Source organism: Euprymna scolopes, chromosome 29 (genome assembly GCF_053919585.1).
Source record: "Euprymna scolopes isolate OS-2025 chromosome 29, ASM5391958v1, whole genome shotgun sequence".
NCBI classification, from domain to species: Eukaryota; Metazoa; Mollusca; class Cephalopoda; order Sepiida; family Sepiolidae; genus Euprymna; species Euprymna scolopes.
The window spans coordinates 39,087,508-39,111,512 of record NC_136510.1 but is presented as its reverse complement, the minus strand read 5'-3'; the positions used below and the strand labels follow the sequence as shown (position 1 = coordinate 39,111,512).

The window sequence follows — 24,005 nt, the reverse complement described above, 5'->3', positions numbered from 1 at the left end:
TGAACTTTTGAATAGTCAAGTCGCTGCCTGATGATATCTGTTGTTTGATTGAAACATTTGGCTATTTGTAGCAGCGGGATGTGAGCATGTTTATATAACAATAAACAAGTATTATCAGCTCTTTTTATTGAGCACTATCTAACAACCTCGTTGAATTCATTAGTCCATTACTTTTGAATATAAAAAAAACCCCGAGTATATATATATATATATATATATATATATATATATATATATAATGTTTCATTATCATCCACTTTATCTTATTTCTCTTGAAATTTTATGATGACCTGCAACTTTAGTCTCTAAGCTTGGCAGTTTTAAGATTCTGTTCAAATCCCACTATCTAAACTCCTTGTTGAGAATTTGCATCCAAGTTTTCTTGGGTCATCCAACTTTCTCCAGCTCTTCAATTCAAGGTCTCTATTTTCTTATGCAAAATTCATGAGTCGACATGATCAAACCAACATAGTTGACTCATCAATAGTCATTCATCAAACCTTAGTATATTCAGCCTCACATATCAGAATTGATACATAGAGTGATCAGACTTACCTTGCATATATAATCTGATCATAGCGAGTGAGGACTGGGTTGGGACCTAGCACTTACCTCCACGCTGAATCATGCTCCTATCACAACTGTTAGATTTTGAATGGCATTTACCTTTTGGAGAAAAGTCAGTGTTGCTGATACAATAGCAGAGTAGGTCTGTAATGTTACTTACATTGGTGACTCCCGTTATGGTTGCTTTGTGTTTAGTCACCGTGTTGATAAAATATGTCACGCAACAATAATTAACTTTTACAGTAAATCTTATTTATAAAGTTGGGCAATGTATCTTAAAAAATTTGTGTTTAAGAATGCGTGATCTATTTTAATCATCACCGCCACAGCGTAATGTAATTTTTCATGTTAGTCATTTTTTGCTTTATCATTGTGCTTGGTTTAACGTCCATTTCACATACTGACACAGGGCTCTATGGACAAATTTATTTTTAGTTGACCTTTGACAATTAAATATTTTCGTTTACTAGCCAAACCCACGATTTTTGGAATATGACATCTTCATTCCATGATGAGTACGTACACTAAAGATTTTTTTGTATTTTTTTTAAAGAAGTGTAATTCTAAACCTGCACCATATGTTTTGTTGAGATTCGAAATTCTTCAGATGTTTATTTTTTTTTTAAACAGCCTTCGTTAAAAAGAGTATATTGTCCTATTAAACTTTTGTTTAAATAATTTGACTTTGCTCATTTTATTTAAACAAAAAAAAAAAAAAAAATTTTTTCGTTATCTCGTTAATAATTTGACACGTAGTGTACATACATACACATTAGGAGGCTACTTGGTTCAGGTTTGTTTATTTGTTTTCGACAAAAAAAAAATTTTTTTTTTTTTTTTTTTAAATTTTTTTTTTTTACAAAGGAATCACCACTTATCAAGGTCCAGAAGCCACTCCAGAATAAAGGTTAAAGAGTGTACAGTAGTCAATGGGACAATATCATAGGAATCGTTAGTAGTGTAGATTTGGCAAATTGGATTACTTAAGGGGAACAGCTCATCAAGAACTTGTTTACGTTGGACTTGAAGACGACCATATTGTAATCAGCTGGAAAGCTGGCAAACAGAAGACAGTTCCAGAAGTGTGCAGTTCTAAGAAGCTCTGTTCATGGAAACTACGTTTAGGTTTAAGCATGGATAAAGAGTGGGGGAAATTATTGATAGTGTTTTCAGCTAGACGAGTGTTTCTCGTGAAAGTTTAACGAGGGAGGGACCATAGATTGGAGCTCAGACAAGCACTTGTCATGAAAATAACGATAAAGCAGAGGCAGGCTCACAACGTCTCTTCTGTGAGAAAGAGGTTGTAGGGAAGAGAAAAAGGCATCCTCTACTAGGCTACATCTAGGCTAGACATTTTTCACCAGCAGTGAACCTTGGGAAGATTGTCGGCGGAAAAAAAACACAGTCACCAAAACATAAGTGTTTTATTATTTATAGTCGTACTTGAAAACAAATCCCTCACAAATGTGACTGTTTCACTCACAATGTAAAGCTCTGTGGCATGCATTGGATAGCTTTTAGAAACTTACTTGAAAACCAAATTATCTTTAGCCAGATCTATATCTTTAACACGGATCCATGTTTTTCACTTCCTTTGTGTTCCCGTGTGAACTGACCCTGCTACCTCAACTGTTCCACATCTATTAACCCAAGAACCTATTTTTTCAATGTGGCCATACCATCAAAGTCTCCTGTTCTGCACACATCTTTCTGTAATCTCTAGATGAACAGATGAAATAAGAAAAAATCCAGCACATAGTCAAATGATTAACTTCGAGGAATTGGAATAAGGAGGTGCAACCCGCTGTGTAATATGGGGTAGTGTAGTCAATACAAGAAACATTTGTTAATCTCTGAGTTGAGAAGGTTGAGTTATCTCCTCTTGTCCATGATAAAGGAAAGTCCGTTTGGAGTGACCTGCTCTTGGTTGTTGTTGTAGAAATGGGTTTGGAAGAAGGAGTACATAACACTAAGTTTTTTTCTCCAATCAGTTTAAACTAAGAAAGTCAAAACTACGAGAAAAGCTCACGTATGTGGGGTATGGGGGGATCATTCATTGATAAAAGAAATCATCAAACTCCGCTATCTCTATCACAAATCATTTGAATTCTTAGCCTTGAATGGAAAAATTAACATGTTCAGTTTTTAGAGATAAGAGAGGAAAAAAAGGAAATCAAATCTAGGTAAGACAGACAGAGAATAAACAGAGAGAGAGGAAAAGAAATAAAATTCAACCACATAATGACAAAAAAAAAATAAGGAGGTAAAGCTCTAGTGATTTTACAGAAATCAGCTTTTTTTTTTTTTTTTAAAGTGCAAAGAACTCATATCCATGGAAGGCTCCAACAATATAAACAGAAATCTACATTTTCTAAATTTAAAAAAGTTAAATTCTAAAAAAAAAACTCATATTCCTGCTAGATTCAAGTGAAAATAGAAAGCAATTATTTATATCATTTCTCTACAAGGACATATGGCATAACAAATATGATACTAAATAACACTCTTCTGGAAGTTGAAGGTTCAATCCTCAGTGCGAGCGATACTAAAAATAGAATCGCAAATTACTTACGCCTTCTATATCGACACAAGAGTATGTGACCCCTGTGAATTAAATAAAGGGTCCCAGGGTTCCATTTCAAATTCCATGCAGATTCCGAAGTTCGACAAAAAGATTTGAGTTCGACAAGATACACGTGAAGAAGGTCAGAGGTTACTCGTATTATTTGCATTCATCAAACTGCTATTCTCATCCTGAGTCATTTTCACAACGTTTTGGTCGATGCAACCTCCAACCTTCTTCAGGCATATCAACCGAAACGTTGTGAAAATGACACTCAAGATGAGAACAGTAGTCCGAAGAATCCATTTTAAATTATCCAAATCATCAATCTCCACATCTCAAAAATTTAGAAACATAAAAATAAAACATAAAAAAAAAAAAAGATAAACTCAAGAGAGTTGAAATCGCTAGAGGGGATATAGAAAAATAACCTCCCTTACAAAAAAAAAACTTAACGGTGGCACCAATATTAGTAGATACCACAGAAAATGATTATGAAGGGTCTCAGAGGATGGAAAGACAGAAGAGGATGAGCACCATTCAGACCTCTACTGGAAAGGTACAGAAAGCACTGGAATCTTAACAAGGTTTGCCATCACTCAAATTTCAGAGAAATCCAACAGATGCCATCGGCAAGAAATCAATAATAAACAGCCAGCTCAGATGCACTAAGTGAGTTGCAATTACGATCAAAAGAAACAGAGTACTGGAAATTTGGGGAACATGTTAATAAGACTCCAGGGAACACTGTGTTTTTGCCAATGAGCGATCACAGTGTGATAACTCCAAGAAAGAAGGAGGAGGAGGAGGAGGAGGAGGAGGAGGAGGAGGAAATAACAATAATAATGAAGGGGAGGAGGAGGATCTCTTTATTCTCCTACTTCAAAACAATAAACACACAGTAGGTCGATGGGGGAATGACATAATTAAAGTTTGTTTTTTTTTTTTAACTTGCTTCCCTGTGAGGGGAAAGTTTGACAGAAAATCAACTGCTAACATTGAAAATCCAGCTCCCCACAAAAAAGGAGCACTCAGAACTACGAACAAAAATAACCTGGATAGTTCCCATTTAGGACTTGGCAGAGGATAAAACAAACTCATGCTCCACTTAAAGGAAAGGGTAATGTTTTGGAGGATAGCCTCCTAAAACTGAACAAAACTACACTTAAATCTTAGAAGGCCGACTCCTAAAATATATCTTTACAATTATATAAATGCAACTGTGTTTGTGTGTGTCTGTGTGCGCGAGTTCATTTCTTATAGACTCCGAAATGGCTGAAAAGATTTTCTTTAAAAAATTTACAGAATTTTAGTGTATAAGTCTAGGAGTTTTGTCTCAGAATAACCCCCCCCCCGTAATTATCGATATAATCAAAACCGTTATTTTAATTTATCTATCATCGGTAAAGCCATTTTTTTTTCCATGTCACTTAACAATGATAGAACAACAGCCCATGAAAATTCTACTGTGGGCAAGTTGATAGCGTTTTTTTTTTTTTTTGTTATTTTGCATGATGTGGTCCACACATAAATTTCTTAATGTTTTTTTTTTCGTTCACTAGAAAGAAGTTTGTATAAAATAATTTTATAAAAGAAACAGCAGTTTCTCTAGAGCGCAATCTAGAAAAACATTTTGGACTATAAGTTACTGCATGAAGGCATGTGAAGCTTCCTCCCAGGCGATTTCACGGATTTCGATAAAAATATAGGAGTGTGGAATATTCGTTGATCATCATTCAATCCCGGGCAATGTCGGGTCTCCCTGCTAGTTTAAAATAAAAAATGTCTTGATCCCGGACATTGACCCCACCTCTTAGTTTCATTGTCTAGACATGAAAATGAACATTTAAAAAAAAAAAAAAAAAAAATCATAAGCAAAGGAGGCAGGCATTTGAGGTCAAAACTTATCTAAAGTAGTCAGTATAAGCTTTTTTCGGGGGAGGGAGGGGGTATTTCAAACAAACCAATCAGTAGAGAGTTTGGTGCAATGGGAAAAAAAAAAAAAAAAAAGAGGTAAATTAAATATCCTCCACTAAATTACAACCCCCTCCCTAAAAAAAAAAAAAATGAAATTCTACTTTATTTTTAGAGGATTACAAGCAAGCACTGAAAAAAAAAAATTATTTAAGAATTTAAAGTAGAGGGTGGGGTCAGTTACTCATACAAATTTAACATAAAATGAACAACCATTTCAGGGCTATTCCAGTGTTTTAGGGGAGTTAACCCATTTTTATTTTGCTATGGAAAATAAATTCTGTGCATTTAGGGGATTTCTTTGTGTGATTATATTGTGGTTTTACATCTTTGCTAGGGTTGGTGGTAAAAAATGAGTAACTTGCCTTAAAAAGTTAAAATGGCTCAGGAGAGAGCGAGGTCATGTTACATTAAATTTATATAAAAAAACTGATCCCCTACTCTAAATTCTGTGTTTTTTTTCCTTCATCTTAGCATAGTTTTTCAAGACATTCACTCATAATCCCTCAAAAAAGTAAAATCTCAGGTCTTGAAGAGGTGATTTACTTGAGTGTAATCTACTATTTCAAAAATATTTACCTGTTTGTTATTTTTATTTTGTTGAAATGGAAAACATTGATTTGCATTATTTTATTTGAGCATAAAAAGAGAATAGAAGGATTATATTGGAAATTTTTAGACAAGTTTAAACATTTTTTAAATATCCTCATCCGATTGACTACTACCCTTGGACTTACGTTTATGGTTTTACTAACCTGTTTAAAAAAATTAAAAATTTTAAGCCAGAAATTCACAAACAAGTAAGTTTCAGCAAAATTGCCAGCCATTATGAAAAGCACATTAGCTTGGCTAAGTAAAAGTAATGATAACAAATGCATAGATAAACCTTACATTCAATAAATGCACATAAAAATTATATAAGTACGAAAGTAAATTTTCTTGTGTTTAAATAAATTTGTTTATTTTACTTCTTCAAATAAGACCTATAAGCCATCCGAGGATAAGGCTTAATGATTGTACACAGTTATTAGGACAATTGCGTAGTGATCGCTAGTTGTGAAAATTTGGTAAATTTGATTACTTAAAGGGCAGCTCATCAAGAACTTGTTTATGTTGGACTTGAAGACGGCCATATTGTAGTCAGGTGGAAAGCAGGCAAACAGAACAGAGTTTATTAAAATCAAGTCAGGAATGGCATGAGGATAAAAGGTGAGTAGACCTAATTATTACATACGCAAACTTTGCCAAGTGAATTCTGGTAAGCAAAATAAAAAAAAAAGTCCCTTCCTTATTTCAGTTAGAGAAATGGGCACCAATTGTCATTCTTTCCCTTAAATATGTTAATTGAACTTATATTAAGTACAATATTTGTTTGCTCGTTTTTTTAACCCTTTTTTCTTGTTAAGTTTTTTTTTTTTTTTTACAAAGGATTCACCACTTATCAAGGCCTGGAGGCCACTTGAGGATAAGAGTTAATGGGTATACATTAGTTATTGTGATTATAGCATAGTAATCATAAGTAGTGAGAATTTTGTGAATTGGATTACTTGGGGTGGAGTTCATCAAGAATTTGTTTATGTTGGACTTGGAGACAGTCAAATTGTAAGCTGGAAGGCAGGCAAACGGAAGAGAGTTCCACAAGCGTGCAGTTCTAAGAAAGAAGCTTTGTTCATGGAATCTACGTTTAAGTTTAGGCACAGATAAAGAGTGTGGGAAATTATTGATAGTGGTTTTGGCTAGACGAGTGTTTTTTGTGAAAGTTTGGTGAGGGGGGACCATAGATTGAAGCTCAGACGAGCACTTGCCATGAAAATAAGAATAAGCAGAAACAGGTTCGCAACGTCTCTTCTTTTTTTCTTGTTAACTATATTGCAGTATTGTTAATCGTTAAAACTTGAGATGTTTTTATTGTTTTTCAAAGCAATCTTTTTTTTTTGGGGGGGGGGGCTAATAAAATAAAATTAATAATATAGGGCAGAAAATAATTTATATTGTGTTCTTTTGACTGAGGAGGGGAGGGGGCAGAGTTAAGCAAGACAATTGCTTTTGTTCATCACATACATAGATAAAATTACACTTTTGGCTTTGGTTTAGAACTAAAATGTAGTTCAACTATATTTAAGTGAGAATGGGATATGTGTTTCATATCTATATATGCATATTACCTTTAGTAATAACTGCCCACTATTTCTAAATATGGTTCAGGTTGACAAAGGTCGCTTTTTTGTTTACTCTTGCGATATACATTTTTGATATCAGGTTTTAAAATGTCAGCTGAGATAACAGTAAGTTAACAGTGATACCAGAAGGAAATAGTTGCTAAACAGTATTTGGAAAATTCGTAAATTAACATCCTCAGCAATAAAAAAAAAAAAAAAAAAAAAAAAAACATGGGATTCTATTTATTTTAGGTAATTAAGTGTTAATTAACACCCGCCAAAACCTGTTTAAAAGAAAAAAAAAAAATTAGAATTTTTTTAGCTAATTTTTTTTATATTTGTCGTCCGAAGGGTCGAGCTTCAAAGCGATACCGATCTCGTGAAAATCCGTCGCCTGTCAAAAGTTTTAGGCAGACATACATACATACATTTAAACAGACAGGTGAGATTTATATAATAGACGGGAGCCAGCGAGATAATGAACCATCCCCACATAAATAGTTTTAAAAAGTGTGGACTAAAGATCTTAAATGTTGATATAATTACAAAAATGGCAGACTTAGAGCAAAAGTTTGAAGGAACAAAACCATATATTATGGCATTCACGAAGTTGAAGTCGGAAAACTGTAAAGTGAAGTTGAGTGTAATAGAATTAGTAACTGATGGAGACGACTAATTAGTAAAATAGTTTTCACTAAGAATGACACAGATTTTTTGGTCCTTCGACAAAGGAGGGATTGGATCTAGTAATTCACTCCTATTCGTCCATTCGTGTGTTCCCATTTTTTTCATTAACCACGCCTTGGATTTTTTAAAACTTTTGCACAAACATTAGTCATGGTGAAAGTAAATTTTTGCCAAAACAGATTTTCTGGGATAACTCTGGTTGCCCCCATATTATAGGAGTAAAATTGACCCAAAATCATTCATCTGTTCGCACTTTTCTCAATAACCACACCTTGGATTTTTTTACATTTTGCACAAACATTAGTCATGGTGAAAGTAAATTTTTCACTCGTGGAAGGGTACCTTGCATGCTCGGCTTGTTTTTTTTAATATATTTTTTCACAGTTATATGCGATGGAAGATTTTAATGTGGATAATGTAAATATAAAAACTTTAAAGAATCAGTGCATAAAAATGTTCGCCACTTGTACAGTTTAATCAAGACAAAAAAAAATGAAAATATCGAAAAAAGGTTATATTGTACGTATCCGTTTTGGACTGAAGATCTCCGAAAAAAAAATTTCATTTAATTTGATCAAGTAGGTTTTTTTCACAGCGAAAAAACATGTTCTTATGAGAGCGCGTCAGCCATTATGAAATTTGCTGAACAAGATGCTACGGGGAGATAACTCCATGTAAAGCGCCAATACTCCCTCACCATCTTTAATTCTAGCTTTTCTTCCTAAAAATCAAACCTTTTGCTCAATATCATAAATTGTTTTCTCACTGTATAAAAAAAAAAAACTACTTGATGAAATTAAGTGAAATTTTTTTTCAGAGAACTTCGTTCCATAACGGATACATGCAATATAACCTTTTTTTTCGATATTTTCATTTTTTAATGTCTTGACTAAACTGTACAAGTATCAAATGTTCAAATTAGAAAAAAAAAAAACAAAGTTGTAATTGGATGCTTTTACAAAAGTCAATCAAATGATAACTAAATTAATAATAGATTGGATTATTCAATGCTGAATCCAGTAATTTTGGAAAAGTTTTTATGCTTCAAGTTGTTTATATCGTCAAATGGTGTTTGGTTTGGTTGTTTTACAGTATATTAACTCTTTTTGAGTTATTTTATACAGAATTCAGTAAAAAAAAAAAAAAAAAAAAAAAAAGAAAATGTTGTGCTTCAAGTTCTTTACATCTTCAAATATTTATTCATGGAGTTTAGTTTGGTTGTTTTGTAAAGGAAGAGGTTTTGTCTTTGACATAGTTTTGCAAAGGGAAAAGAAAAAAACGTTTGATGCATTATAGGTCAGGAAGCCGGTATCTTTAGACAGCCTAATCTGATGGCACCAAAGTTCTATTTCGAGCAAAGCAGTGGAGAGTATCATCAAAGTATAAGTGATTAATCATGGGGTTACGAACAATCTTTTTTCCATGATGAACAACAGATTTTTCCTGGAAAGATTATGCATGACCCAGCTACTCACATATCTAGCTGAATGGACCGAAATATTAGATGGTGGAAGTCTCATTAATGCAATATATCCGGACATTAAAGCTTTTGATTCTGTGCCACATACACAACTTGTCAGCAAACTAGAGAGTTACGACATCAGAAGTGAAATATAGCCTTTCATCACCAACTTCCTACAAGACTGAACCTAACATGCGTCCATAAACAGTCATGTGTCCAGTTCAGCCGACATTACTGGTGGGATCCTTCAGGGAAGTGTTCTTGGGTCTGTACTGTTTATTATTTTCGTCTTTCCTTTTTTTTTTTTTTTTTTTTTTTTTTTTTTTTTTTTATTTATTCAATTTTCACCCTAAACAAGGCACAGTGCCACTTTGAAGTAGGGGGCTACTATCTGGGACATAAGTTGCAGGGATATTATGAAGGGAGATGAGCAGCAAGATGTCTGTTCACATTACACTTCTACATGTCAATTTATTTTTATTTCGGACTATTATTCTCATCTTTATTAGTTGTTTTTCATCTTTTATTGGTTTGTTTATTCACAACGTTTCGGCCAACTATTCCTCTGGCCTTCGTCAGGTGGTAACTGCGACGGATAGGAACTTCGAATTTCCTAACTACATTCTCAGCCATCACTGCTTTCCGTAGTTGTTATCGTCTCACCACATTTTTGGCCAAGTAAACCTCTGGCATGCTTTGGGTGGGATTGAAACCGCTATCTTCAGACAATAATAAGAATATAATAATCCGAAATAAAAATAAATTAATATATATAATGCTCATATCAAAAATGAATTCCAATTAAGGAATAATATATATACCAATCGGTACGGACCCGACCATGGAAGATCAGATAATAAATAAACGTGGATTTATAAGATCAAAGAATCCAACCTTGATCGCCCTTCAGGCCCCGTGGCGCAGTTGATAGAGACGTTGAATCTCTACAGTTCCAGATGAACATTGTCTGAAGATAGCGGTTTCAATCCCACCCAAAAGCGTGCCAGAGGTTTACTTGGCCAAAATGTGGTGAGACGACAACAACTACGGATAGCAGTGATGGCTGAGAATGCAGTTAGGAGATTCGAAGTTCCTATCCGTCGCAGTTACCACCTGACGAAGGCCAGAGGAATAGTTGGCCGAAACGTTGTGAATAAACAAACCAATAAAAGATGAAAAACAACAACTAATAAAGATGAGAATAATAGTCCGAAATAAAAATAAATTAATATATGTAATGCTTATCTCAAAAATGAATTGCAATTAAGGAATAATATATATTCTGCATGTCAGTACAGTTGGGAAAGCAGAATACTAGAAGGGAGTTCCAAAGTCTAGCAGTATTGGGCGATGAAACTATTGGAATAGAAGGCTTTCAACACCTGGGAGTCTCTGCTGTATAGGAGTGGGATTTAGCTGCTTGTCAGGTTTATCGGCGGTGTTTACATCATGGGAATACAAATGCTTGTAGTTCTTCAGAGCATTACCGTTAAAATACTTGTAGAAACGCAGAGGGATGCAACATTTCGTCGATGGGACAGAGGCTGAAGCTTAGATGACAGTTCAGGACCTATAAGGTTTGCGACTTTTTTTTTAACCTTGTCCAGGAGTGGGAGACTAGTAGCAGATGCACCAGCCCAAATAAATTACTTCTGGAATATTGTCAAGGGTGTGATGTGCATAGTTACTAACGATACTAAGATAAATAACAAATCTAAATTAAAAAAAAAAAAATGCGATTTCATTCGAGCCATGTTGAGCTTTGATATTCACTCCAAATTTAAAAATACTAATAAAACATTACCTTTTCACATGATTAAGGACATTTATTGGATGTGTCTCTTACGAGAATATGGTTCAATTTTCGATTTTTTAGCGATTATCACGGCTCGACATGTCTGTGATGAAACTGACGTTTGTTTTCATTTTAACTCAGCCTTAACACTAGTTTTGCTAACATTTATTTATTGTTTATTTAATTTTTTGGTGCTAATGCAGAGAGTGATTCCCGCTATTTTTTAACTCGTATTTCCACGTTTAATTAAAGTTTTTTATGTTTTTTTATTCAATTGTAAGGTTAAAGTACAGAATAGATACAAAATACCCTCCCCGCCATGTTAAGAATGGCTTTTTAAATAATAACATTATTTCAGCACGGATCACTCTCTGCAGGAGTACCTTTTTTTTTTTTTTCAACCTATTGTTTTATTGGCTATTGCTGAAAATGCTTAAAAAGGTGTTTACTTTTATTGGCAATTTTCTAGATAGCAAATTTAAAAACAAAGGAATCCATTTCGACTTGTTAGAGTTACTTGGCGTTTTACAGCGGCGTTAAAATAATGACGTCAATATAAGAAGAGGCTAGGGATTTTTATCCCCGGCCCCCAAAATCAACAGAGGTTAGACCATTCCTGTAATGATCTGGTCCCCGTTTATTGTTGTGTAACGCTGGTTCTGTGCAGTTCTAAGAGGTCCATCCTCCTAGGCTTTGCTTTCTCTCTTTGAGAAGGGGGTTAGTTTAATTATAATTGCCCGAGGTGCCCTTAACGGGGAAGGCCGACAGGGCTATTCAGGCGCTTTTTGCAGATCAGAGTGTCCCTTCTCGAGGGCGCGGACTTCTCAATCCCACTTTCCGACTCCGGTGTCACAGTTCTTGCAGTAAAACATGAGTAGGCCTATTTTTAAAAATACCGAGTTGACAGGTTTTTTTTTGTTGTTTTTACTTGACTTTATATTGGGAATTTTATTTTAACTTTCATTTCAAAATAAAAATTGAAAACCTGACAATATTTTAAATTATTTATCTTAAGAGGCCTTCCAATAAACAATACTAGTCTCTCCCTTTTAGACAAAGTCTAAAAAGAAAGCCTCCAATCTAATAAATCCCCCACAAAAACATGCAGTGTTTACCGATGCATTGGAAAATTCAAAATGGCGCCCGACTCTCTCTCGGAGAGGGTAAGCTTGGGAAAAGGTATTATAAATAATAAATTAGACAAAATACTGTTAGAAATTCGCTCAATATATGTTACCGTGACATAAGTTGACATATATTCGGTTGTATTTTAATAGTATTTTGTCTAGTTTATTATTTATAACATCTTTTCCCACACTTACCGTGTTAAAGAGACAGTCGGGCGCCATTTTGAATTTTCCAATACATCGGTAAACACTGCATGTTTTTCGAGCTGAATAAACATGTTACATTGAATAAAAACACAAAAAATATATCCAGTTATGTAGAAAAGTAACTTATCTTGCCTTTGATAACATTAATTTGTTATATATTTGTTTTTTTGACAACTTTTTCGAATCTATGTGTACAGTAATACAAACCCGAATTTGGTTTTTAGATTAAAAAAAAAAAAAAAAAAAAATGCGTGATAGATAATACGATTACTTTCGTTTTTTTTTGGGGGGGGGCACAAACAAACAAAAAAAAGATTTAAATTTCCGTTCCATTTTTACAACAGCCGTAAAACAGAGCATTCTCCGCAAGTTTTACCTTTCCCTAACCCTACCACCAACCTCAGGTAACCGGTTTGGGGATGGAAACGATGCTATGAAAATGAGTATTTAATACTTTTTTTTTTTTTTAGTATAATATATATATATATATATATATATATATATATATATATATATATATATATATATATATACACACACACACACACACACACAATTTTTTCAGTTTTCCTCTTTGATAAAGCAAGGTTTGTAGCCAAAGGGTACGTAAAAATCTGGAGAATCTTTACACTATTTATATAACAGTGCTCATGAATTAGAATTAAGTAAGCATAACATGGTTACACATCGCGAAACAGGTTTCGGTAATATTGACTAATTGTTTACTTCAGATGTGATTATTCGGCCGAACGAAATAGTTTGTCTAGGAGCGAGTAAACAATTCGTCAAGATTACTTGTGTTTCATTCCTAATAATCTCGGACCACAAAAATACAAATGTATTAATAACGAGATCAGACAAGACGAGAAACACGCACACCAACCACAGACAGGGCCAAAAGAAAATAACAAACGGCCGACATGTATTCGAAATTAATTTTTAAGTCTTTAAATTGGATTAGAATGCCATTTCTGATTTTTTGCATAAAACGTGTATAGTATTCCATCTCATTTGTGCTCCGAAATCAAAATGAAAACAACGTCGTGCGTGCGCTAATGTCGTGTTTAAAGAATTTATATTTTTAGTTATATAAAGGGGGGGGTGACATTTACATCGATTTGATGATTTTTTTTTTTTTTTTTTTTTTTAACAAAGAAGTCGCAAAATTTAAGCGATCGGTCAATATGCGCTAGAGTACCAACTAAAGGCTCACCTTTCAATAATTGATTTTTAAAGGTATTCGGATCTGTTTTGAACGCATATCACATTTAAAATTGTCGCCGACAAGTAGTTTTATTATGCTATGAGGACCTTTATTATTCAATGTATTCCCCATTATTTTCACTGATCGCCATGTTTGTTTTCACACGCGCATGAATGACGGACCAACACAAAAAAGAATAAGGCATTCTATTTTTCGTTATAAATAAAACCAATCACAGCAATAGCAAAATAAATGCTTAGTTTTTCTTGGTGTCTTCCTTTAAGGGTGGATTAATTTTTAGGTAATTTTAAAGAATCGCTCCTATTTTTCAATCAAGTGGTTTTATAGGGTTTTCGGGTGCCCTGAGGACGGAACCCTAACCATATTCGTTTTTAACTGCCCCAAAATATGTAAGCCCGGTTTGGAGCTGCGAATGATTATATATATATATATATATATATATATATATATATATATATATATATATACTATTATTCGAACAAGTCTGTTTATTTTGGTTATTACGACTCGCAAAATCTGCTTAATGCTTTAAGCCAGTGCATGTTAAAACATTACGTACTTACGTGTCATGGTGAAAATAGTATAAGTTTCAGCCGATGTAATCGCCGACCTTCTTCAGGTGAATCTAGGCGAACCTGGGTGGATGCACCTGAAGTAGACTGTATGTTACATCGGCCGAAACGCTGCTGAATATAAACCAAAATGACAATAGTAGTCCGAATAATGCGCGCACACACACATCTAATATATATATATATATATATATAACCTGAATAAAACATTTAAAAAGAAAAGTAGTGATATTATAAAAAGTGTAGGTACGTATTTTTTTTTTTACGTCCGTTTTGTTTTTTGTTGTTTTTGTTTTGTTTTTTCTTTTTTTAAACTACAAACAAGTAAAAAAGAAAAAAATGTCTCACCTCGCTAACAAAGTGAAAAGCCCTTGTAATTTCGATTTCACCCACATCTGTCGGTATGGAGTGGCACCCAAGATATTCCTGCACGTAATCAAACGAAGGGTGGAAATCACGCCATATCTGAGCATGGATCGGGCGGCCAGCATTTCACGGGGCGGCCATTATTTTTCAGGGGAGGAGGAAAAAATACAAAAATAACAAACGCACAGAAATCATCGGCAAAATCGACGACAGGCAAAATTGGCTTCGTGGCAAACGATCTGTCCTTCGCGATTAGTCATGTCTCGCACGAATCAAACAAACATTTATTTATTTTACTTTTTTTTTGTTATTGTTTCTTTTTTGGTCTCCTTATTTTTTCGTCTTTCCAAACTTCTCGAAATACACGATCATAAATTTTTAAAAAAGGAGGAAAAAAAGCGATCTCCTTTTTATTAATGAAAGATCAAGGGGAGATCACTCGCAACACACTATTGAAAAACACAAATAAAACGGTGGTCGTTCCAGAATTTCCCCTATATTTAAAAAAAAAAAAAAAAAAATTATATATATATATATATATATATATATATATATATATATATCTTCTATAATAAAGCTGAACGTCTGTGTGTGTGTGTGTGTGTGTGTGTGTGTGTGTGTGTGTGTGTGTGTCTGGTCACGAATAGGCTCCTATATGGTTGACTATTATAGAAAACTGATCGCATATAATGATAGAAGATGTATCGAGACACAGGAATGGGTATGTTTGATCTGGCATAATGATGATTCATTCAAATTGTGGGGTCTGCCTGGTCCACAAAGTATGGAAATTAAAAATTAAAAAATTAAAAAAAAAAACGTTTACAAGTGTTTTTGATATAGATGTACATAATAATACTTTGATAAGTATGTTTTAACTTAAATAGGGATGGTATAATAAAATTGTGGGGGTCTGCATTCGCGCCTGGTCTCCATAGAATGGAAATAGGCACAAACTTTAATAAAGACTTTTCATATCTATCTGCGTAAGTATACTTTGATAATTATGTTTCAGTTTGAAGAAATATGGTATAATAAAATTATGGGGTGTTTGTTCGCGCCTGACTCCCATAGAATGGAAATATGTCACAAAGTTTAACAAGGTTTTTTAATATAGATCCACATAATATTGTGATAAGTGTTGCAGTGTGAACAGATATGGTATAATAAATTATGGGGGTTATCTACTTTATTTTTACTTTCATCATATTTTGCTTTGGTTTTGATACCCCCAAATTCGAAGCTATCTCTTTACAACCCTTCCTTTTCATAAGCTATCATACTTTCATAAATCAGAGTCCATTTTCTGTAGGCTGTTTTTGAACCCAGTCAACGACGGGTACTTTTGCTAGTATATATATATATATATATATATATATATATATATATATATATATATATACAGAGAAAAAAATCTTTATGATGTACATACCCGTGACAAAATGAAAAGATGATATTAAAAAAAATCACGTAAATTGATCAAGGCAGTTTTATTTTTATAAGGAAAATCATTTTACAGCGAATTTGACCAATTAATGGGAACTCGTAGGCATTACAAATTTGATTTCGCAAGTTTGGATTATTGTTGCGTTATCTCCCTTTATTTCTTCAAGATGGCGATGCAAGACAGTCCCTTATCACTTACTCATAAAATTTGATTTTTTAGTTAAAAGTAGAACTACTTGATCAATGAACATAATTTTTAGAGAATAATATTTTTGTTTCGTCATGGGTACGTACATCATGCAGATTTCTTAATTTTTTTTTTTTTAATATAGACGAAATTCTGAATAAGAACTTAAAAAGAAATATGCTTAGACAGTATCCACTCCAAAACTCCACTGCTGTTTCATTTCTATCCACTTTTTTTTTCTGACATGTCATCACATATAAAGGCTAAAAGATACTCGAGGATAAGGTTTAATGAGATGAATGAATTATCAGTTAAAAAATCCAATGAATGATGAAGAATATTATGAGAAGATTGAAAATGATGCAAGGAACGAACAAATTGTTTCTGAATTTTTGAGATGAGGATTGCTAATTTGTATTTGTAGACAAGGATTTGTGGTGCAATGAATAAAGTACTAAGTGAAATTCAGTTGTAAGTATCACTCTACTGGAGAGTAAAGGTTTAATACCATTTTTTTTTATGGAAATCTCTTTTCTTTTTTTTTTTTTTACTTGGGGATCACCGCTTATCAAGGCCCGATGACCACTCAAGGATAAGAGTTAATGAGTGTAAGGTGTTAAGAAAGTGATCGTTAATGATGTAAATTGGGTGGAATTTGATTATTTATGAGGATGCTTTACATAAACTTGTTTACATTAGATTTGAAGGCCACCATGTTGTATTTAGCCGGGAAGCATGCCAGTGGAACAGTGTTCCAAAGGCGGGCAGTTCTGGGAAATAAGTTTTGTTCATGGAATCTGTGTTTATATTTAAGTAGAAAGCATGAAGCCACTTGATGTAAGGAATTAACAAGAACGAAAGATGATTATCATAACAACAGAAGATGCCTATTGACCTTAGTCTTTAAAAGGTCAAAGCTTCAGGTAGAAGTAAAAGAGTGAGCAGGAAAAGCGAGCCATAACCTTGCAGTTCTTGGAAAGAAGCTACTGGAATAGGAAGCTGTATTACAATGAAGTATCAAAACAGCGAATTGATAGAGACCACTAGACCAGCGAGTCAAACAAGCTGGAACAAAGGAAGCAGGGAATAGATCAGACAATTCTGGGGAACATATGCCATAATAGCATTTGTAGAAAAGACTGAGACTAGCAACACCATGTCAATTGCTTAAGATTTCTACCCGGTCATGGCTGACAGAGCAAGAGTATGCTAACCCTCTGGATTAAGTAAAGGTTTCCATTTGAAATTATGTGCAGATTTATGAGTTTGACAGAAATAATTACCAAGTTCAACAAGATACACCTGTAGCAGACGAAAATCGCAACAAACACAAGCAGGAGCGAATTCTCACAGCTGGACATTTTGAATCCACTTTCTTCCTGGCTTATCCAATCAGAAGTCAGCTCTCAGTTACGTGAGCAACTGTATTTTTTTTTTTTTTTTTTTTACATAGGCGTCACCACTTATCAAGGCCGATAGGCCAATCAAGGATAAGGGTTAAAGAGTGTAGAGTAGTCAAAAGGACAATATAGTAATCAATAATAATGGAAGTTCGGTAAATTTGTTAACTTAAGTGGAACGGTCCATCAGAAACTTGTTCACGTTGGACTTGAAGACAACCATATAATAGACAGCTGGAAAGCAGGAAAACGGAAGACAATTCCACAGGCGTGCAGTTCTAAGAAAGAAGCTTTGATCATGGAATCTATGTTTAGGTTTAGGCACAGATAAAGAGTGGGGAAAATTATTGATAATGTTTTCAGCTAGTCTAGTGTTTCTTGTGAAAGTTTGGCGAGGAGGAGGGACCATAGATTGAAGCTCAGTCAAGCACTTGCCATGAAAATAACGATAAAGCAGAGACAAACTCGCAACATCTCTTCTGTGAGATAGAGGTTGTAGCGAAGAGAAAAGGACATCTCCCACCAGGCCACGAAGTCTATTTTGAATCCTATCAAGGCAGGACAAGTCATTTCTAGCAGTTCCTACCCATATGTGGCAACAGTATTCCATCCTTGGACGTATCTGGCTCTTATATAGATAGAGAATTGCATCAGAAGTGAGATATCTACTGGATCGATAGAAGGATCCGACCATTTTTCCAGTGGCCTTGGCAGCAGATTTGATGTACGTATTCCATTTAAGATCAGGAGTAAAGGTCAAGCCCAGAAGCCTGTCAAAACTTGAGGCCTTCTGAAGACGAGAGCCATTCATTTTAATTGATGCCAGATGGGGATCAGAACGTTGATGATGTAAAGATAGAAGCTTGGTTTTAGATGCATTAAAAGTAACCAGCCACTCCTTTCCCCATTGTACAACGTGATCAAGATCAGAGAAGAGAGAATCGGAGAGAACTTGGTCATTTACTGTCTTAGATGTGCTACCATAGATGGTAGTGTCGTCAGCAAAAATGTCTACGAATGATGTAAGGATGTGATTTGTAAGATCATTAATGTAGATCAGGAAAAGAGTTGGGCCCAGGATGGACCCCTGAGGGACTCCAGCATTTATACTGTGAGCTTCTGATTTTTGCCCATCAACTACTACTCTTATGAATCTATCAGAGAGAAATGATTTAATAATTGGGAAGACATTTCCAGCTATGGTATAGCTGGAGATCTTGTGAAGTAAACCTTTATGCCATACCCTATTAAAGGCCTTTGATATGTCAAGAGCAATTGCCCTAGAAAGGTTGCCTCTGTCGAGAGATTCGCTAATCCTATGAGATATAACTGTAAGCACATCTGCTGTAGATCTAGCAGAATGGAAACCATATTGTGTATCACTAAGAAGGTTATTTTTGCTGAGATGGTTGATTACTTCTCTATTTAACACAGATTCCAGCAACTTACTCATGACGCACAGGAGACTTATTGGCCTGTACTGAGAGGGGGATGAACGATCACCTGAATTCTTAAAAAACATGAAACTGGCAACAGACTCTCTCTCTTTCTTCCTGGTTCTTGCTGACAGCACACCTCTCCATTGGTGCACAACCTTGCCGGGCCACTTGGTCTCGGGCTAGCATGAATACAAACATGGCTATTTCTACATGCAGTACACACACAAACTTTCTTTCTCGTGCTACAGGACTGCCCTCGTCCAAACATGGACGCATGTTCCTACTACTAACTTCAACACGTATGCACTGAACTCTTCTCTCTTTCAACAAGCCTGTTTAATATTTCATTTATGTTTTCACACAAGAACACTTTCAATGACTAACCCTTTTTCTATACAACTCGTTTCTCTCCTATATTCCTACTAACAAAGATAACCAATAAAGTTGCTTTTAAATGTTAGAATGAGACTTCTTTCTTGTCTTCATTTTTAACTAAACACCTGGAGAAGGTCGGAAGTTACATCGACCGAAATGTTGTGAGAATAACACTCAAGATGAGAATTGTTAGTCTGAAGAATTCAAATAAAATAGAACGAACAAAGTTTGATTACTTATAGAGACGGTTTATGACAAGTATTTTTTGACATTGAATTTAAAAACAACTGTTGTAGTATGCAGAGAAGCCTTTTCGTGGCAATGTATTCTATGGACGGAGATTTTTTTTTTCTTTGGAAAAAAACCGTTTATGAAAAATCTGCCTGACTGGAAGAAAGGAAAGCTCTTTTCAATTGTGATTAGAAGAATTTTTGTTGTGAATATTTTACAAGAAAGATGTAGCAGCAGGAGCAGTATATATTCGCGGTTTAAAATTTTGAACACGTTTGGTTTATAATATCACTAGCGGAGGTACCCGGCGTTGCCAGGGTGTGTGTGTGGGGGGGGTAAATCAAAACAAAATGGAAAATAGAGAGTAAGCGAACGTAATAACCCTGTTTAAATATTATAAAAGAAAAAACACACAAAAAAAAATCAACGAACGTGATGCAAAATAAAGAATAAGCAAACGATGTTAAACAGACAGATGAGATTTATATTATAGAAGATTACTGATTGGCTGCAGTGATCGACTTCCTTTCTGGCTTGTCCTATCAAAGACCATCACTCAGGCAAGTGACTGAGTTTATAAAAGATTAAACACACAGCAATTCTCTTTCTTTCTTCCCGGATCTTGGACTGACAATAACTCTATGTGGCACAAACTAATCCACAACTACTACTCCAACGAATAAGACCTGAATACAAGCAAACCAACATGGCTACCTCTGCACACGGACTTCAATACGATACACACATAAAATCTCCTTCTCCCACAGGACTCTCTAATCTTCTGTTTCTATCCATACATGAGTGCATGCTCTAGCTACTAACTTCAAGACGTATCCATGCACTCTCTCTTTCAATGGGTCTGTCTAATCTTTCATCTACATCATTACACAGAAGTGACCGTGTTCTATGACAAAGACATACAGGCGGAAAGCCATCAAACCAGATATTGTAATATGGAACAAGCCTGAAAGAACTACGCTCATTATCGATGTCACAGTCCCAAATGATTTTGGCCTTAACAGAGCTGAACGGGAAAGATAACAAAATATCAGCACCTAAAAAATGATCTAAAAACGACATGGTCTCTGAAAGAAATAAGCATTATACCGGTTGTGATAGGAGCAACTGGTTTAATAAAAAAGAATCTTCAGAAATACTTAGAAGTAATCCCTGGAAGACCAAGCTGTAACGAAATACAAATAGCAGCCATAAAGGGAACAGTATTTATTCTTAAAAGAGCTCTCGGATATAAATTTAAATCATAACAGAATCAAGTGTTAGCTCCAGGAGGGATCCCCTTGATCTTTTAAAACTTACTGAAGTAAAATGAATCAAAAAAAGGGAATCCTTTTGGTGAGAGTGCACTGGAGGACCTTTAAGAAGTTGATTACTGGGAGGTTGAAAATAAGAAAATGCCTTTCGAAATGAACACCCCCAAACCTCCTCATGTTAAGAACAGCTTTCAGAATAAACACGCTTTGGCGGTTGGACAACTAGTGCACATTGACCACTCTTTCTAATACTAACTCTCTTCATATAAAACTACTAACAAAGATAATCAATAAAGTTGTTCCTATTTACTTTGCCTCCCCACGGGGGCAGAGTTAGACACATGGGTCGTTTTTTAATGTGGAGAAAAAGTTGTTATTAAATGTTAGAATGAGACTCTTGTTTTTAATTGTACAACGAACTGGAGATTGGGGCTCGGTCGAGCACTTTGTATTAAAATAATAAAAGGCTAGAGAAAGGCTTGTAGCAGTCATAAATATAGACTTATTTTCTTTCATGAGGAAATGTCCTTGCTAGGCGATTTGGTTACATTCTGATTAATTACTTTGCAGGGCAGATTGATTTCATCTGTCCCCTGAAGAACTACTTCGGTCCCTTTATGAATCATAGTCAGTCAGCAGAGAGAATCCAGGAAGAAACTATTTTCTCTCTCCTATTCCTGTCCACTGGACATTCAAGCATTAACTATCTTCTTCTGAATGTGAGAGGTGACAGTGGTCTAGTAGTTAATGAGACAGATTGAAAAGCTGAGTATCCCAGGTTCAAATCCAGTTCATTCCACAAAAATCACTTTCACTTAAGATGTTGGCAACCTTCACGTGGCCCCTTCCATAATCCCCGATGTATTTCTAAAAGTAATTCTAATTAGAAAAATATCGGGGAAACCAATGCCAATGATAGACTCTTCAGATTCATACGATATGATGAGGATAATAACTGCTGAAACCCAAGGAATTTTCAATTGTTGGATCTTTTCACTTGGACAATGTCCAACTTTCTCACACCTATACTAAACAGTGTGTGTAATTAACTACATCCTTCTATCACTTTTATAAAAAGCATCATTTCAAGTAACTAATCAGTATGTAACCAAATCACCTATGCAAATACCTTATAATATGTTTCCATTACACCATTTTGAATTTCAAAATGGCATAATGGAAACATATTATAAGGTATTTGCAGCTTCTCTTCCAATTTTCGGGTTTTAATCATGTGAAATCACGCTTTATTTCTTTTTGACAGATTGATTGTTGCTATTTCTTCTGATGAGTTCAGGGCATAATAGATTCGCTGACTGATATAATAATTAAGTGATTGATTTTGCGCTACAAAACAGATACTGTCAAGAATTGTAAATGTCAACTGAATTAAAGGAATAAATTATAAGATGGTCAACATCATGAATTTTGGAATATAGTTTTTGTCATTTATTCACTGTGCTGTAATTACATTGAGCTTCTTAAATAAGGATTGGTATATATTATAAGAAAATATATTTCTACTGAAATGTATATATATATATATATATATATATATATATATATATATATATATATAGGAGGTATATTTGGTAAAAAAAAAAAAACAGGGAAAAGTGCTCAATATGTTAGCAGAGCTAAATATGTTTTTATTATTTCAACCTCGGGGGTTTTTACTTAAATAATTACAAGTTGTTTCAGTAGACAGGACAATAAAATTATCCTGTCGATCTCACCAGGTGATAGATAGATAGATAGATAGATAGATAGATAGATAGATAGATATACATGCATATGAGCGTGCCTAAGAGGCTAAAGAATGAGATGTTTCAGTTTCGATTCTAGCTGTTGGCTATATTTTAGTTTTTATCTCACAACTATATATTAGGTTTAATACAATAACCGATAGAGAATTGTCTGCACAATAATAAATACATAATCTGCATGAATTAAAATATCATATTTAAGCATATCTTATGACCAGGCAACGTCAGGCGGCCTGTTACTTAAAACCAAGTTTTAGTAAAATTTTTCAAAATGATTAAAAAGAGTAACAAGTTGATTTTTTTTTTTTAAATTAAAAATATAAAAACCGTTAGCAATAGACAGAGCTAATTAGGGAATGCATGAAACTTAGGAACATCACGATAGTTAGACAATACAGCACTCTGAAAATGTGACAGTGATACATGTTCATTCACATATTTATTTTTATTTGCGGACTATTATCCCCATCTTCATATTTGTTTTTTCACAATGTATCAGCCAACTATTCCTCTGGCCTTCGTCAAGTGGTTAACCGTGATGGGATAGGAATGCTGAGTTTCTTACCTGTATCCTCAATAATTACTGCCTTCCATAGTTGTTGTCTTACCACGTTTGGGTCAACTAATCCTCTAACAGGCTTTGGGTAGGATTGAAACCACTCTTTTCAGATAATGCTTACCTGGAACAATAGCGACTCAACGCCTCTATCCACTGCGCCTAGGACCCCAAAGGGCTCATAACGTTTCGGCCAACTATTCCTCTGGACTTCGTCAGATGGTTAACCGCAATGGGATAGGAATGCTGAGTCTCTTAACTGTATCCTCAGTAATTACTGCCTTCCATAGTTGTTGTCGTCTTAACTTGCTTGAAGCAACAGCTTTGAAGATGAGGATAACAGTTGGCAAATAAAATAAATAAATATATAAATTACTTATCTCAAAAAATTTCATTAATAAAATAATATTCATTCACATAGTTCTGAGGCAGCACGTTCAGGACTGCAGAACATAATGCAAAAGGAGATTGCTTGTACATCTCTAAGCAAACACCAGTGTGACTATGCAGTGGGTGTAATATGAATGAATATTGTTGCAGGTTTGGTCTGTTCAGTCGCAGTGCAGGACGATATTTAATTGTAACTGAAAGAGTTTTTTTTGTTTGTTTTTTTTTTACAAAAGAGTCATC

General features: G+C 34.5%; 2 protein-coding genes across 4 annotated transcripts in view; one reads left to right on the top strand and one right to left on the bottom strand.

Annotated features, from left to right (window-relative positions):
* The window catches only part of LOC145252604 (uncharacterized protein KIAA2013 homolog), a 161,003-nt gene extending 145,824 nt beyond the window's left edge, over window positions 1–15,179 (bottom strand). Inside the window, exon 1 of one of the 2 annotated variants that reach the window (XM_080112303.1) lies at window positions 14,687–15,179. In XM_080112303.1, coding sequence (XP_079968429.1) covers window positions 14,687–14,829 — 143 coding nt within the window. In that variant the 5' untranslated portion in view covers window positions 14,830–15,179. The remainder of the gene's footprint in view (window positions 1–14,686) is intronic. The other variant, XM_080112302.1, reaches the window with a different exon arrangement.
* LOC145252603 (BBSome complex member BBS2-like) overlaps window positions 6,176–24,005 on the top strand; it is a 114,752-nt gene continuing 96,922 nt past the window's right edge. Inside the window, exon 1 of one of the 2 annotated variants that reach the window (XM_080112300.1) lies at window positions 6,176–6,313. The gene's annotated coding sequence lies outside the window, so the exon portion shown is untranslated. Of the gene's footprint in view, window positions 6,314–9,545; window positions 9,678–24,005 lie in introns of those variants that run through there. The other variant, XM_080112301.1, reaches the window with a different exon arrangement.